The sequence below is a fragment of the Elgaria multicarinata genome, chromosome 10 (assembly GCF_023053635.1).
Source record: "Elgaria multicarinata webbii isolate HBS135686 ecotype San Diego chromosome 10, rElgMul1.1.pri, whole genome shotgun sequence".
Taxonomy (NCBI): Eukaryota; Metazoa; Chordata; class Lepidosauria; order Squamata; family Anguidae; genus Elgaria; species Elgaria multicarinata.
In genome coordinates, this window is record NC_086180.1 from 92,298,224 (window position 1) to 92,316,429 (window position 18,206).

At 42.9% G+C, this 18,206-nt stretch overlaps 1 protein-coding gene across 5 annotated transcripts in view; it reads right to left on the bottom strand.

Moving 5' to 3' along the window:
- Nucleotides 1–377: 377 nt before the first annotated feature.
- Nucleotides 378–18,206, bottom strand: part of FOXJ2 (forkhead box J2) — a 46,027-nt gene continuing 28,198 nt past the window's right edge. Inside the window, exons 1-11 of one of the 5 annotated variants that reach the window (XM_063135735.1) lie at nt 15,612–15,630; nt 11,277–11,632; nt 9,243–9,317; nt 8,484–8,552; nt 7,369–7,509; nt 6,873–7,068; nt 5,491–5,793; nt 4,533–4,634; nt 4,135–4,335; nt 2,414–2,512; nt 378–739 (exon numbers count right to left, since the gene is read on the bottom strand). In XM_063135735.1, the coding sequence (XP_062991805.1) occupies nt 660–739; nt 2,414–2,512; nt 4,135–4,335; nt 4,533–4,634; nt 5,491–5,793; nt 6,873–7,068; nt 7,369–7,509; nt 8,484–8,552; nt 9,243–9,317; nt 11,277–11,609 (1,599 nt within the window). In that variant the 5' untranslated portion in view covers nt 11,610–11,632; nt 15,612–15,630 and the 3' untranslated portion in view covers nt 378–659. Of the gene's footprint in view, nt 740–2,413; nt 2,513–4,134; nt 4,336–4,532; nt 4,635–5,490; nt 5,794–6,872; nt 7,072–7,368; nt 7,510–8,483; nt 8,553–9,242; nt 9,318–11,276; nt 11,633–15,611; nt 15,631–18,206 lie in introns of those variants that run through there. The other 4 variants (XM_063135734.1, XM_063135738.1, XM_063135737.1 and 1 more) reach the window with 4 other exon arrangements.

Sequence of the window (18,206 nt, forward strand, 5' to 3'; positions counted from 1 at the left end):
TACCCCAAAGCCTCCCATTCTCTGCACTTGTTACTCCCTTCAATCCCGTGCTGACCCTGGCTGGTTTGAGAAAGTTCGCAGGCTTCCCTTCAACACCAGTCTAAGCCCTAACCCTTCCCACCCCACCCTTTACAACATTTAAGAAAGAACATAATTATTACAGACTCTCAAGATCCACAGGGCTCTCTCACTCTTGCAGCCAACAAAACAGCCACCTTGGCGGGAAAGAGGGATTGTTAAACGCAAGTGATGGAGGAAGAGAAAAATGCCTGCAAGAATTCCTCCTTCTGAGGTCTTCTTATGGCAACCCAAACAGTCTTTCTACCCTCCATCCCACATAGGACGCCAGTAAATACATAAAATCCGAAGCTGGTAGATGGAGCAGAAGGGCTGTGTACAATTATTGATGATGATGATGATGACGACGATAATAATAATAATAACAACAACAATAATAATAAAGAAAAGAAGGTAAAACAGGGAGAGCAAGGAAGGATTATCTTCGGCAGCATCTTGCGGCAGCTTCTCTGGCGGAAGTAGAGAATATATATCTATATACAGGCAAGGGAAGAGGCCCCGGGTGCTGGTCACGGGACCGGAGCCCTGAGCCCCCTTCCCCATGCCCTACACGAGGGACATGCTATCAAGTCTATAACTTGCTAGGTGATCAAATCCCAGTTGAAATCATCAGGGATCTCCTCGCTGGCACCTGGAGGTGGCCGTGGGACCAGATGATGACCTGAAGACATGGTTGAGAGGAAGGAAACAGGAAATCAGCTGTGTTTTATGTTGAACTCTCGATAATAATCTAAACTATTATATATAATTAAGTTTTCTTTCTGCTCAAAGTCTAAGCAGATAGCATATTTTTCTATCTAGAAACATTTCCCATTCTAGAATGAGGATTCTTCTCCAAGAATTATGTTAATGAAGCATCATAATGGATTTGCATAACCATATACCATTTCTTTGATTACACGCATTTTGACATTTCTTTAGCACTTTAAAATAGCCTAACAATAGAGAGAATATGCAGATCATGGGTGAGTGATATTAGATATAAACTCATTCAAGTGACGATTTTATATGCTGTATTAATTTTCACAAGAGTAGCCATAGCACCAACACAGACTTTGGCTGAAGCAGAGAAATTCTGAGGAAAGGGAAGTTAAATTCCTGTACAAAATGCTGTACAAGAAAATACAATTCAACTTCTGGATACAGAAAAAATAGTAAACTAATGAAGTGTTTGCCAATATGCATCAAACACACAAAATCCCAGTATCTCTTGGTTATATTCCAGCACGAGCAAGAGAAGAAGTGGTAACATGGCCAAGGAGAGGAGGGGCCTGGGCTCCGTTCTCCAGGCCGGCTCAGGGTAGGCGCCCTATGGGTGGGGGGTGCGGGGGGGAGAGGCTAAGAGGAAACATGCTTCCACGCTTGCCCTTTTCTCTGGAATTACTCTCCTTTGCTCACTCATGTTTTACAGGGCATCCATAGGGCAGTGGTGTTAGCTCTGTTGCTCTCAGGGTGCTGGGAATTCACACACACCCTTTCCTCAGATCTAATCTTTGGCTATTTTTCTGATTTTTAATGCAAATGCAGCTCTACCCTGTTCCATATATTTGCAACGGGTGGGAGAAGTGCTCTGGGGCACGGCTGGTGGAAACCTGCCTTTTTGCATGGCTGGTTCTGCCATTTTCTGCCGGCCATTATGCTCCAGAGCCATTTTGCTTCCCCCATAACTTTTACACAGTTTAGCATATAGGTGGTAATACGTTTGAAAGCATTCCAATCCTTTGACCACCCTGTTTCTTTTAGTTCCACTGTGCCGCTGTATTTTGTTTTTAAAACAATGCAGGGGAGGCTGATTTGCCCAGAGTGTGGGGTGGGAGGTTAAGCTGGGAGGATGGTGCAGAAGCACTGAGATCTGAAAACCTTCCTTAGGTCTCTGGAGATCTAAGTTCTAGAACCTAACTGGGTGACTTTGGGCCAGTTGCTCATTCTCAGCCTAACCAACTCACAGGGTTGTTGTGAGGATAAAATGGTAAGGAGGAGGGCCATGTAAGCTGCCTTGGGTTCCTTGCAAGAGGAAAAAAGGCGGGATATAAATGTAATAATAAATTATATATCTTCAACCATGGGGAATAGGGTCTTGAAGAGTTGAGATTGTTTACATTTTTGCACCTGCAGTTGTGTCATGTTCTTCATACATACCAGGTATTTCCTTTCTGCATGGCCCGTGTGCACAAGATGGAGAAAGGAGTATCTCAGCACCTAATTCAATAGTGCCCTAGAAGTAGTCTATATGCGTTTGGGGTGTTGCTGATACTTGCTAGTTGGGCCCCAGACAATTATTGCAGCAAATCTTCAACATTTAGTATTCAAAAGGTGCCGTACACAATCTTCTTACCTGGACGATTATACCCTGGTGAGTCCTGGGTGGAAATCTGGTACATTGGAGATGGCCCAGAGTAGAGATGGGGAGGCTGTGGCTGACCGTAAGAATTCACTAGCAGATAAAAGGGGGAAAGAACCATCAATAGCCTGAGCTGCCCGCTTGCAGCCTAGAAATGGGGAAGGCTAGAAGCACCTTGGATCTAGATCATCAGGGAAGGTTTCTTTTAAGGTAAAGTTTTCTGGCCAGTTGCTTCTTCCCCAGACATACATGTGAAAATCCAGTTATTAGCAACTTTCTTAATCAAAAGAAAAATATAAAGCTTTCGTCTTCTGCAAAACCCACCCGCTGCCCCCAGAGCTGTTTTTCACTGCAAATTGTTTCCTCTCCATAGGTAAACTCATCCATCTCCCTACTAGTCACTATATGGGAAATTAATTGACATAAATTCATCATCTCAACTCTTCTTGTCTTATTAGTCTTTCAAAAATGTACTAATCCAGCCTCGCAAGTAAATCCACAAACATTACTAACCCACAAACATTTTTTACTAGCCTGCCTGTCCCCAATGTAGTTATTTTTGCCACATCAACTTCCTGAAAGGAAAAAAAAGTATCAACTCTCTTCCAACTTAAAATAATATCTTCACCTGGTTGCCTGGAGGCATCTCTTACTTGCCATAGGGGAACAGAGGAGTGGCTACTCATATCCTATCCTTGAGTAAGCAAGACAGGGTGCAATTTGAAATCATGTTCCTACATAGTCAAACTTTTGGGGCCGTCTGCCATCAGTGCTCTATCACTGCCAAGCTGTGTAGCCCAGTACCTCATCTGATATTACAGACAACTGTAGACTCACTGGAAATGGGAGAATTATGGAATAATTCATACGATGCAATCTCATTCTGGAAGTGAGAGGGCCGGGACACCCTCAAAGTCCTCCGATAATCCTAGCCAAAGTCTCTGAATATACCCTATGAATTCTTCTGACCCTTTCTTAGCAAAGGCCTTCGTTCACATCTCTAGGGGTAGCATGGGTGAATTGTAAAGAGGCTATGTGGAGTATGGTTTCTTTTGACTTGTATTAAACCAGCTCCCTGTTGCTGAGAAGCAGTCATCAGTTCCCGGATTAATTTTGCCTGAGTCTTTCACTCTAGACAGATAGAGAAAGGGTGTGCCTGGCTGACAAGCTGCTTCAGGTCTTGGCCTTCAGGAAGAGAAACATACACGCACACGCAATCTAGAGATACATTTAAATCTATTTGTAAGAACAGTGTATTTGTCTCCAGGCAAAGGCAGGCATCTGCTACAGGCTCTGTATTGGTAAACTACTTAGCATGCTTAGAATCCCATCCGGCATCAACCCTGAACGCATCTTAGATGGAAATTCTTTCTTGGTCGTGGCACTTGCTACCTTTGGTGTGTTCAGGCCAAAGAAACAGTCTGCCCCACGCCCAGCTTGTCCACCATGTATTGCAGTGGCCCTGGAATACCTGGTTATGCTACTCAATCCTTTTCCCCGGTGTACTAATGGACCAGGCAAGAGACCAAGGTTAGGTGAAATCTCAGGGATGGAGCCTAGATGTGACAAAAACACAGTATTTGCCTAAAAGAGGAGGGTTTAGCCCCATCCCTAGTAATGATGCCACAATCCAGGGTGCAGCTATACTTTTTGGGTTCTGTCTCACCCACTGTCCAGGACTGGCAGGTCCCCTTCCAGATTGCCCTGCTGAATACCTTGGTTCATGGGCTGCTCTTGTTTGCCACTATTCATGGCACAGGACTCGGAGATTCGGGGAGGCTGCTGTGGGCCTCCCAGGTGAGGGAGCTGACCGGTCTGGGTGAGAAAGTGATTGAGGGAGTCACAGAGGTTGGCAATGTGATGCTGATCTAGGGTCCAGTTCTTACGCTCAGCCTGGCGCAGACTCTCCATCAACTCTGCAGGGGTCCAGAGAAAGAGAGAGGTAAGAAACTCTGTATCACTACTCTCTACTCTTGCCCAAGAGCTCCTTCTCTACCTCTATTTCCCCCTCGAGGTGTACGGAGGGCCCCTTCCCCCCAACCCCCACTCCACCAAGGTGCTGTCTAAGAGATGGAGAGTGAAGAGATTAAGGAAGGGACGTAACATAACCCACCTGAGAACTGGGAGTGTTCAATGCTAGACCAGTTGAGTCGATTCACCATCTTGAAACTTTCTTTTAGGGAATCAATGTTGGAGCACCAATCAGGGGGAAATGCTGGGGAATGGGGGACACAAAACAACCCATTCACACTGCCCTTCTTTCTCATAGCTTATATCTGAAGATGAATACGTCCTTCAGACTTACGTAACATTGTACTTCATCACCTGTTACAATAATATATTTTTATTCCACCTCAGGGAAGCACCAAGAATATTTGTGATACAGAGAAGGTCTGGGCCATTTCAAACACTAAACAAGGGAAACCGCCCAGAGAGCTTCGGCTATTGGGCAGTATAAAAATGTAATCAATCAATCAATCAATCAATAAATAAATAAATCCCAGGTTTGCTACCAATAGCACCCTAACAGACAGCTGAAAGAAATGCCAGCTTCCTAAATAATACACGTTTACACGTTACCATTTCCAGAGGGGTAGCCTCATTTGTCTGTTGCAGCAGGAATAACAATGAGTCTTATGGCACCTTAAAGATGAACAAATTTATTACGGCATAAGTGTTTGCAGACTATGGCCCACTTCAATGCCTTATTATTATTATGTATTTATATAGCACCATCAATGTACATGGTGCAACAACAGGGCACCAGGTTTGTGTATTTTGGCAACAGACAGAAGGTCAAGGCTCATGAAGTGTGTCCACGGGGGCAGTAGTCCATGAAAGCTAATGCCAGAATAAATGTGTTAGTCTTTAAGGTGCCACAAGATTTTGTTGTTGTTTATACGTTAAAATACAAGTTTGTGATTTGTTCAAGTCACACAGGAACCCAGTATTAGAAGGAACACACAGAAAGCTCCTAAACCCCAGGCTAGCCGTGTAACAATATCTGAGCCGGTCCCTCCGCCCTTCGTGTAATTCACTCCTGCCACTGCTTCTCCACTCTGTAGACTCACCAAAGCTAGCATTATTGATGGAAGCCTGTGACTGTTGCTGTGAATGAGGGTGCGGATGGTGCTGTTGATGCTGTGGATGCTGCTGATATCCTCCATGATGCATTGGGGAAGGGTGAATGGACATCACAGGCGGGGGGCCGTAGCTGTCACCTCCTTGCTGCTTGCTACCCTGAGTCGGACAGCCTTCCGAGGTCGGAGTGTGGAGTGGGGGTGCCGCTCCCACTGAGGAGGGCACCTGCGGTTGCTGGTACATATAGTAATTGTGGTTGGAGGGCTGCATGTCACCCAGGAGGGAAGCGAAATCTGGAGGATGAAGGGGAAAATATGAAATGACGAGTCCCATATCTGCTCTTCCTTACTACGGAGACTACCATCCTCCGAAGTCGCAAATACTATGAAGCACGATTATCAGCCCTTCTGTTATCAAAGCCATGACCATGTTTCTAGTAATACTTTCGTTCATTTGCTCCTCCGAGTCTCGACAGCAGCTTAGGCCCACAGGCCTTTTTCAGCCTTTTTCTGCATGAAAGTTAGGCAGAAGGGAATTTTCATGAGATGGCGCCCTCCAGCGGTTGCAATTGAATCATAGAATCCAAAGTATTCTAGAGTTAGGAAACAATATTATCTGTCTGCAACCTATTTCTTGCATGCTGTTTCATCTAGTCATGGGTCTTATCATTTTCTCTTGCTGTATAAGTATGTCCCTAATCCAAGAGTCCAGCTAAAAAAAAAATTTTTAAGCACACAGCCTGGAAAACAGTAGCACCCCTGATTATGTAGCAATTTATAATTCATGATCCAATCAAGAAAACAAGCATTTCAGTTGAGAAGAGCAGCAAGCGAACGTCTTCAGTCAACCAGGGTGGGTGAAGGATAACTGTTTACCGGCAGGAGACTCGTTCTGGCCAAGAAGCTCAACCAGGGCAAGTCCAGCACCCTTGGCTGAAGAAGCAGGGAGGAAACCAGGTCATCCTTGAGGCCTCGTGCCAAAGGCACGTTCCATGAGGCCCTCTAACGCACATTCCCATCTCCCAATGGGAGGGGGTGCCTGCCAAGGGAGAAGCTGGTGCAGCTTTCTCCTCCCATGCAGTTTTCGGCCTGGCCAATCTCAAAACAGCACTGCCCAGGCCAAAAGGGCATGCAAGACACCCCTTCACAGTACCTCACACTTCCAGTGTGGCATGGGAAGGGGCTGTAAAAGGCCAAAGGAATGGCCAGGTGCTGCCCATAGGCCACAAGCTAGCCATCAGGGTCACAGCAGATATACAACAGGGCCCTCCTTAACCAGTGCCAGAAGTTGATGGCTACGATCCTTATCTAGGATGCAAATACTCCTCTGCCCCGCTCCATCCTTCCAGATCATGCCTGGCGCTGTTACTCACCATGCTGGGAGGAGGAGGATTTCTCAAGCATAGATTTATAGAGAGTTCGGAAGGACCAACTCAGGTCCTGGAAGTTGATCTCAGAATAAGAGAATTTCAAGTCGTTGCTGGTAGTGTAGTGTGGAGGCGGCACATCTGAACCTTCACGGCCCTGCCCACCCGCCACGGTTGCAGCCACGTCGACGGGCCCTGCACTCTGCTGAGGACAAACAAGGGAATTAAACAAAACTTCAGAATACTTGACATTTTGACACCAGGGGTTTTTCAAGTAGTCTCCCCACTTCACAGCTATTAGCTTTGACCCACATACAAGCACTTCATTGTGCCCAAACCACCCGTCACCCTCAGTGGGGTGTTTGTTTGTTTTGCTCTGCAATACCCTGCCCCTCTTTGGGGCCTCTGTCCTTCGAACTCCCCCTCACTGATCTCCCCCTTCTGTCTCCTTCCCGTTCCTGGTTCATCAGCACCTCCTGTCACCCAGCCCATCTCCACGCACCTGACCGTAATTGCCAATAGGAGGCGTGCTTTGCAACGAGAGCTGTTGGGTAGATTCAGGGGACAACGATGCTTCAGCGCCGACAGGGACCGGCCCCCGCGGGCTTTTGCTTGCCTCTTGGTCTGGAGAATCTTGTGATAACTGAACCGATGGAAAAGCAAGGCATGGGCATGAAAAATGGATGGGAGAAAAAGAAGCCAGCTGCACATTCAACACAAGGCCAGGATCCAGGGTGGCAAGGGGCATGTCTAGCAGCCAAAGAGCCCGAGCACTTGCCCCACAACACGCCGGAGCAAGAGGGAAATACGCACTTCGTGTCTAATGAACAAATACTGGAGTCACTTCTGGTGAGCTCGTTTAAGACTCAACCACTGAGATAAGTTTTGGAGACCTGTTGTGCAATGTATCATGAATGAGCTTTCAATAAGGGCTGCAATCCAATTAAATAAATTATAAATATTAAATCAGATAATTGATCAGTTAAGTTTGCATATGGGTTAAAAGCGTTATTTTGAAGCAAGAAGTACTTTTAGATTATACACATGCATCAGAACTGACATTATCATTATCTTAGAAGAGGCATCATCTCCGACGTGAGAACAAGACAGCACTTGCCACCTATAGTTTTAAATAAGCACTTGTAGATTGATATATATATATATATATATATATATATATATATATATATATCAATCTACTGCCCTATCAGTGTCAACTTTTTACTGATTAAAAGTTTTCAATTGATTAATCTAACCAATTAATAAATTAATAGCACTATCCTATGCATATTTATTCCAGAGCTAATTCGACTATGTTCTATGTAAGCATGCATTAGGGTTTCAACATAAATGTTGTACCTCTATGTTCAGTAAGGGACAGCACTATGGAATGGCTGAACAATTTAATAGGCATTGACTGTTCTTATAATAATTATTGCTATTATAAGTGCAAGAGATCCTTCTCTGTCAAGTGTCTAATGCCACATTTTATGCTTTGTTCTCTGCCACGTGTTTCTTCTGTGGAAATGCAGCACATACAAGCCCTTTTGGAAACATTGGCCATTTTCCCTCACACATGCTTTGGATTTTGAAGGAAGGATGGGACAGTCAACTCACATCATCATCGGGTTGATGCCGCCTCTTCCGGGAGATATCAGGACAAGTGTCTATTGTCCAATAAGAGCCCTGGAAAGAACAAGAACTACTGGTGACAGGAGTTTAAAATTCATACCCAGGGTTTGCAATAGCAGGAGTGTAATCCAGCATGCTGATTACAGAACTATCAATTGCACTTGCTTTCTTTGCATTGCAATATTGTACTCTTGCAACATCTTCCTTGATTTCTAATTCAAGAAGAACCGGTTAGACAAGAATAGCAATTCTGATGTAAAAACATGAAACAGAATGACCACTGAAGAATCCAGTAAAATCTCAAGAAACATGACCCATTTTCCCCCCACTGCAGAATACCTATGCACACACATTAGGTCTAGGATACAAAGTCTGCTTTCCCTTAGCTTTTACAAAAGTGTACTTACAGAAGAGTGCCAAGTTATTTAGCCCACACCAGATTTCATTAGTATTATACTGACAGAAACACACAAACAAACAATGGATGCTTCCTTTTCCCTTCATTCAGCTGAGCAGTAAATATCACCACACGGCTTTTTCACAAACTTATACAATATTCCAAAAAAATGCCCCTAACCTGGGGCAGGAGGAGCAGAATGTCTGGCTTGTCTGAACATTTTTATTCCAACTATTTGTCTGTTCATTCACTTCATCCCATTTTTCCAAAAGCAGGACTAAAGGACAATTCGAAATTGACCGAAAGCCCCCCTGAATAGGCTGGTCAGACATAGCTAGATCCCTCACCTTTCCAGGGTCATCCCGAGGGCGAGGCACTTTTCGAAAGCATTTATTCAGAGACAGATTGTGACGAATCGAGTTCTAGGGAGAGACAGAGAAAAATGATGCTCCGTGGGCGGGAAGGCGGCTTCCCCTTCTTTTCTTGCAGCCTCCTCATCCCCAACACTGCTGCTCCTCCCTCAGACAGGTTTCCCAGATATAGATATACACGGACATATAAATATATCAAGCGGGGGAAAGCAAAAGAGGGAGTGCTGAGGTAAAGTGGCAGGACACAGAAATGGACTTAAACAGTTCTCCTCCCAAGTATTTTTTTTCTGAATTGCCCAGAGACCTTTGGCTAATGGGTGGTATAAAAATTATATATATATATATATATATATATATATATATATATATATATATATATATATATCATCAGCCAGTCTTCCGATCTAAATCACATCCTACCCTCATTGCCAGGTTGCTGCTCTGGCATCTCTTATCTCCACATGGGGATTTTTTGAACAGCAAGGGAGACATGCCATTCTCTTAGGGCCACTGCTTGGCACCGCGTTCTACAGCTACAAATCCATGGAAAGCAACTTGTGTGAGGCATAAGGGGGACCCGAGGCAGGCAGGGATTGAGGCAGTAGAGCCCAAGCACCCTACTCCCTTTGGGGCTGCTCAGACTGAGGGATTAGAGGAGCAGTCACTTCTGTGCTACAGCATCACCGTAATGGTGACACAAGCTGGAACTGCAGCTGACTTGAGGAATCAAGAAGGGCTCACTAGTCTCCATTCTGTAGGCTGAGAAGCTCCACCGATGGAAACAACAGAACAGACCTGCCTCATAGAATCATAGAATAGCAGATCTGGAAGGGGCCTACAAGGCCATCGAGCCCAACCCCCTGCTCAATGCAGGAATCCACCCTAAAGCAGCACTGACAGATGCTTGTCCAGCTGCCTCTTGTCCCTGCCACCCTGTCCCTGACCTCTGGGCTGCCTTTAACCATGTTCCTGCCTTTGGTTTTTGTCCCTGCAACCCAGGTACCTGACTACCAGCCCACCTTTTGATCAGATCACTTTAGTTCTAATCTGTCCAAACTGGTACTGAGCCAGCCCATCTTGCAGCCTATCCCAAAGCTGTGCTCCGGTCCTGACAGCCACTGTAATATCTCTATCTGACATCTCTGCTTATATTCTTCCTCAAATTATGTGACTCAGGACTGATTCAGAAAGCCACCCACAGGACTTACTTCAGTTTGTGCTTTCACTTTTCCTCTTGCACACATTAAATATGCTTCTTGCAAAGTTATCACATGAACTGGTGAGCTACTGTCAGCATCATGAACCATGTATAAATTGTCTCACAGGCCGCCCAGTCGTTTGTGTGCTCATGGGAGCGAAATCAGACAGCTGGTTCCGCAGAAACCTACCCTCAAGCTTGAAAGCTAAATGTCTCCTTTGCTCTGCAGGAGGCATCAAGGTGCATAAGACACGGGTGACCCACCTGTGTCATGCACTGCTGTTTGTGGCACTCCTGGACTTAAGGTATGAACTGCCTGCCTGCCTGCCTGCCTCTCTCAGGCAGTGCTGACACAGGCTGGGAGGCTGCATATTTGCTATGGCAGCCATTAGTCTTACTATCTCGTACTTTTGTCTCGACTTGTAGTGCACCTGGCAATAAGGTTGGGCTTCTACTACCATAGAAATGTTTGAACCGCTGAAAGTCTGTGGCGTGAATCTGTAGCTTGTATCTATTTAAAAAAGACGTGGGAGCAGTTTCAAGCACATAAGAGATATGTGTGGGGTTAAATTTGGACTTCAAAACACTCATATGGAAAACGTTTCACCTCCATCTCAGTAGACCAGCTCTGCTCAAAGTTTAGAATATAAGCTCACTGGGACAGGTTTCTAATTTTCATGTCACTCTGTAAAGCACTACATACATTGATGGCCTGATCATATTAATAAATGAGTAAATTCCTGTGCATAATGTTTGATGAGAATGGTTCTCATACGGGCAGAAGCTGGGACTCTACACTTGAGCATTCTCACCTTCCAGCCAATGCCAGCATTCTTGTAGTAGGGAAAGTTGTCACAAATCCAGCGATAGATCTCACTGAGGGTCATCTTCTTGGCAGGTGAAGAGTTGATGGCATAAGTGATTAGCGTGGCATAGCTGTAGCGTGGCTTCCCATCCTGGTGAACTGCAGCATCGTCCTTGCTCAAGGTGGCATTGGGATCAGTGGGCGAGCCTGGGGGGCACTTTCGACCAGCCCCTGGGGGTCCTGACTGAGAAGCACCCCCTAATTTCTCAATGGTGGCTCGAAGGGTGAGCTGTGGGAGCCAATCGATGGAAGTGAGGCTGCTTTCCAGGTCAGAGGCCATGGTGCAGAAGGCAAAGGTATCTGCTGTGGAGGAAGGAACAGAGCTGTTGAAAGACGATCAAACCAAATGGCTCTTCTCTTCCACTAGAAAAGGATGTAACAAGGCCAAAACAAATGTTATATTTCTAAAGATACCAACAGCTCAGTCTCAAAAACTGTTTCCAGTGTCAGTAATATTACTGCATTTGCTTGGGTATGTGTACAAACTAGAAAGGGTGAGGGAAAGGAGAAGACTACCTGAGCCAGTCGTACGAGTTAGAACAGGCTTGCAAATAGCCACTTCTCTCATCAGCAATGGAGAGTGAGGATCCTCCCCAGGCAGCAAGAAAGGTAAGCTATATAAAAGTTGGTTCCTTTCCCCCCCTCTTTTAAGCCTTTATTGAAATAGGTATATGACAGCAGGTAAGCAATTAGAAATTCGTGTGGGCTAGTTATTCTGTAAACTTATTCACAAAGTTAAAATATAATTTCTGGAGGAAAGGCAGATGTAATCTCAGCAGTCTTCCAGTCAAGCTGGATTGATTGAAATCACTGATTTTAATCAGCAAGAAAAAAGGCCAATTTAAACCACTGATTTAAATCAAGTTTTCCCATTGAAACGTCATATATTTCCTAAAAATGGTGCAAATCTGAACACAAAAAAAATGTTCATTTATGACTAAATAGAGCAGCTTTCCCCAACCCAGTGGCCTCCAGATGTTCTGGACTACAAATCCCAGAATTCCTGAGCATTGACTATGCTGGCTAAGGGCTGATAGGAGCCTACATCCAGAGGGCATCAGGTTGGGGGAAGACGGAAACAAGAGTGTGGTTTATTCATTACACTCTATTAGGGCCCAATCCTAGGAGGATTTGGCCTCTGGTCTTGGAAGCTGCCGAGTATCCACTGCAGAGCGGCTGGATCGTCACCTCCGTGCTCCAGCCATCCTGCCTTTTTTCTAGACGGGTGTGAGTTCGCCCATCTGCAGCAGCACTTTGGAGGGAAAAGGGAGGGAGGCTATCGGAAAAGTCACGTGGCCGCGGCCCCAGTTTCCTCCCTTCTTATTTGTGACCTTGGGGCCCAGAAACCTGACAACCCTATGTCCCCCCAGAGGATTGCTCCTCTATTCTTACCTGTCCTTGCCTGTATTTGTTGCACCTTATATATTGTGTGCACTTCAAAATGTTCTTATATCAAGTCTTTTTACAACAAGCACTCGTGACAGTTTGTGAGATTTAGTATGGGCATGCAGGAACCTGGAGACACCCACACACACACCCACACCCACACACACACGCACCTACTACTACCTACTACTACTACTACTACTACTACTACCTTATTATTATTATTATTATTTCCAGGGTTGCTCTTTCCGCTTGGCTCTGCCTTGACCCAGTGTCACCCTCATAAAAATGAAGCAGCAAACAAAAACTAATTGCCCATGACAGATAGGTACAAGTGAAGCCCCACAGATACTGGACGGAGCAGAACAGCTTTGTTTTCATGAGGTGAAAATTAAATACCTGTGTTTGGCAAGTGTTCATATGATCATATTAATTTACGATTGCTTCTTCATTTTCATTTTCATAGAAAGCCTCCCTTAACTCAATGTTTGTGGTAGAGGCACTGAAGTGGTTTAGAGATTAATTTTAGGGCTAAAATGCTCATATCTAGATAAAACCTTTTTTTAAAAAAAAAATCATTAATTGTTATCTACCTTGCTCCAAATTAAAATTCAGAATGAGAATGGAAGGAAGCTTACTGGGGCATGTTCAAGACTTCAGGCTTACTCTGCAGCAAAGAAACTGCAAAGCACCAGATTGTTGGTTGTTTTTATGCTCTTCATGATTTTAATTTTTGTGAACCGCCCAGAGAGCTTCGGCTATTGGGCGGTATAAAAATGTAATAAATAAATAAATAAATAAATGTTGCAGTGACATTCTGAACTCAATCTGTTTAGATGATTATGTCAGATGATAATTGAGAGAGAGGCAATGCACATGACCTTCCAAATTAATTCCCCAGTACACACACTGCATTCCCCAGGACTATGGTGTATGCAAGCAAAGTAGCCACAGATTTTGGAAACAGGAGTAGCAGAGTACAGAAAGAGGTTCACTCTTACTTTCAGAAAAGATTATTAGGAAACAAAACCGAGATAATAAGGCTATATAAAATTACGTGATGGTTGCAAATAAGGAGTGAAAATGGAATGGTGAATTTCAAACTCCTATTAAAACTGGGTGGGAAGGAATGGGCCTTTTCCCCAGCAAGTACTATCAATTTTTGGAAGTGCCAGGATATTCAGGTTCATCTCTTCAAATGAGCTTAACGACAATGACTTGTTTTCTACCAAGCTCTGCTGGCTGTGAGGTCCCCACTCAGGAGCTGTGCACAAACACACAACTAGTATGGTCCCACCTTCTCCACCTGTCATGCTCACATAGTTGTGTGCTCAACATAATCAAAAATCCACTGCTATTCACATCACGGTAAATAAAGGTATGTATCAATCTCTGAGAGCCATACATACTTTTTGCAGGTATGGCGTTTTGATGGCAAACTTAACTGCTACAAGGAAAAGGTCATTTGTTGACTAAGCATGACACTGAGAGAACCATGACATTTCTGTAATTAAAGAGGGGGTGCTGCTTAGCGGCTCATTAAGGAATGACAATTATATCCAAAAGAAACTCTACCAAAGGAAATGTATTTTCTACGATATCACCAACTGGAAGTACCCTCACCCCAAAAGCCTAATACTTCACTTAGAATAAATTATAGAAAACATCGCTTGACTTTCAGAATGTATTCATAATGAGATAGACTGGACTTTGCAGGATCTTTACATGTTTTGACAAGGGCTGAAATGAAAAGGAAGGAAAATGTAAATCTAGGGGGGCTAAGATCACTCCACAAAACAAAGTCAAGGACCCATGGGGAAGAAGACAATTAAAATCAATGTTTTGATCCCATTACACAGATCCCATTAAGGAGGCCACCTGTTTAGACCCATACTTGAAAGGCATATATTTGGCACAGGGAGCTGGGTGGCATTTATTTCCTGGTGTAAGCATCCTGCCATTCTCTATCAATTATTTCACATACATTCCTTACAGATATAAGTGATGGTGTCATTCCACATTTGGGTGGAAAATACTTATGTGCCTATATTATCATTGCCCCATCAAAACAAGGCTAATGTTGTCCTTTGAATGGAAGACCAAGAAGTAGTTTGTTTTTTCCATAGATTCCAAAGCATTATGTTGAGTTCAGCTTCTCAACAGCAAGACACATGCCTCCAAATCACAGATATAGAGTGAATCTCTTCCATGTTGGATCCACAAGACTTAAGAGTTTTTCATTAATGAATTAATACAGTCCTCAAGGTGACCTTTGTCTTCCAAATCCTCCTAGATATGAGAGTGTGATTCTTATTACTTTGAGCAAAATGGGACATTGCTGCAGTCATACCCCATTTGCTCCACTGCTCAGCAGATTTGTGGGAAGGAATCCTGAAGACTGTACAGAAGCAGACAGAGGACTGCATACAGCCTGTGGGACACAAGTAAATCTCAGAAGTATCACCTTTTCCATCCCTAACTAGGCAAACTCTGAACAATTCTCATTCCTGCATTGAGCACTCCTGATCAACTCTCATTATTGGGATGTTCTCCTAAAGTTTAGTCAAATTCTGCTCCCTGCAATTTCCATCCACTGGTCCTAATCCTGTCTTCGGGAGCAACAGATAACCAGTCTGCTTCATCGTCTGCATGACAGCCCTTCAGATACTTGAAGACCACTACCCTGTTTCTTCGATTCTAAGACACACTTTTTCCCCCATATAAACATCTCTAAAAACGGGGTGCGTCTTAGAATCACAGGTGTGTCTTAGGGTTTTTTTTTCCTGTTGGTGGTACTGAAATTAGTGTGCATCTTACAATCGATAGCGTCTTACACTGAAGAAGGTATCATGAAAATCCACACACACACCTTAGCTGTTTTCCAGGCTAAACATACCCAGCTTTTTCAACTGTTCCTCATAGGACTTGGTTTCCAGACCCCTCAGCATCCTGGTTGCTCTTCTCTGGACACACTCCAGCTTATCAATGTCTTTCTTAAAATAGGGCACTAAGAACTGGATACAGTACTCCAAATGCAGCCTGACTAACGCAGAAGAAAGTGAAACAATTACTTCCCCATCCTATATCTGTGCCTTTGATTTTTTGTAGCTGCAGTACTTTACAATTATCTCCGTTGAACCTCATTTAAAGTAGCTACATTCTCTCTAACTACGTCCTTATATATTTGGGGCTGCAAACCCCTCCATATATGATCTGCTGTACTTGTTGCTAGAGATGTAAAATATCTGGAAATTTTAAAGCCATTCCGGGGTGGGGGTGGGGACTTCCCCAGATGTTTGGTGGGGGGAATTGACATTTTGGGGGGAAAGCAATACTAATTTTTTTAGTACTCTTTACAGATCAAAAGTCACTTTGTTGCTTTTGAACAGGCTTTCCCAACCTGGTGCCCGCCAGATGTTTTGGACTCCAACTCTCATCAGTTTCAGGCAGCTTGGCAGGTACTTATAGGAGGAGATAATCCTTTGAAAACTTCTGGAGGGCACCAGGTTGGGGCACACTGCTTTAGGGACATAAATTATAACCTGGTTTGCTCATAAAATTATAATTAAAAATAAAAGCGTTTAAAAGTCAATTCTGTAAGTAACTTTGTAATAATTGCGTGAATAAACTATACTTTCATATTTAATATACCAAACATGATAATTTTATGAGCAAAGCAAGTTATACATAACATATTTGAGGTTCCTGTTTTATGTCTGACCAGAAGGAACTTCAGCAAGTAGTACCTGAAACATCTGAATCATCATAGAAGCCAGAAGCAGGAAGAACTGGAGTCAGAGAAAGACTGGTGTGTAGCATGTGTTCCTCTTTGCAAATTCCTAAACCTGTTTCTGCTTGTGGAGTTGAGTTTAGGGAAATCTGATCTAAAGGAAAAGCTATTGAGATTTTATTTAGATGAGAAGGGCAAGCAACCATATTTAATTTAAGAACATTTAGGAATCTCAACCTATTATTTGAAGCGTGAAATTTTATTTATTTTTGCAAATAATTTCCATTAATGAACATCTTACCTTTTCTTCATTTTGAAAGGCTGGTATCATTCCCATGCTTTTTTTTTCATATAAATTTTTTATTTTCTACAATACTTAAGCATACACCATTACAATTTATATATATATATATATATATATATATATATATATATATATATACACACACACACACACACACACACACACTACATAATTATTAATTAACATTAGTATTTTATCTATATAACATAATCAAACTTAACATATAAGTGCACCCCACACCTCGGGATCTCATTCCTGGTTCCAAAATCTCATACTTTCTTCTGATGGTGGTTTCCCACTTCCCTTAGAAAACACAAATATTAGGAACTGTTTCCAGATTCCTTCAAAATCATTTGTTTTAGCTATACCTCTTCTCACTTTAATATTACAAGTCAATTTGTCATTAATAGCTATATCCCATACTTCTTTGTACCATTCAATACAATAATCTCCTTGAATCTTCCAGTTCCTAGCTACGATCAATCTTGCTGCCGTCAGCAAATTCAATATCAATTCCTTAATTTCTTTTTTACATTTTAAATCTTCAAATAGTGACAATAATGCAACTTTTGGTGTTTGTTTTATCTTCATTCCCACAATTTCTTCAATCTCTAAAAACACCATCTTCCACAATTTTTGGACGTATTTGCATTCCCACCACATATGTAAATACGTTCCTTTTCCCCCACATCCTCTCCAACAATTTGCTGAATGCTGATTATTTATCTTATTTAATCTAACCGGGGTTAGGTACCACCTCCATATAATTTTAAAGTAATTCTCTTTTATTCTCACTGACATATTTCTCAACGCTCTTTGTTTCCATAGTCCCTCCCAGCTCTGTTGTCCTATTTGTACTTTCAAATCTGTCTCCCAAACCATTTTCCCTGAACTATCCATCGACCCTTTCTCCAACAATATTCTGTATATTTCACTCATTAACCCTTTTGACGCTATTCTTTTTCCTTTATCATTTTCTTTTTTAACTATTAATTCCTCAAACTTCGTCAACTCTCTACAATTTCCATTTTCTCTTACCCACTTTTTGGTCCACTGTTCTAATTGCCAATAGTTTAACCAAGTTAATTTTTTATCTTTTAAAACCTTTTCCAAATCCTCTCTTGTATTCATTTCTCTTAACCAATCCCTTAATTTCATTTTATTTTTTTCTATTAAAACTTTTCTTAATCTACTCTTTAATTCCTCCGGGAAATTCTTTAACATTATTACCGGTGATAAAGGGGAGCTGCTCGAAAGCAGCTCCCCTTTATATTTACTCCAAATCTCCCAGTGAAACCTCAAGAGCGGATTACCTATACTTTCAGCCCATTTTTTTCCTCCTTCCCTAAAGAATACATTTTCCAACTTCATCTCAATATTGCTTGTGGTTTTATCCTCCACCTAATCTAAATCTCCTACTCCTATAATCGCTTCCACAATTAGCTATATAATATAGG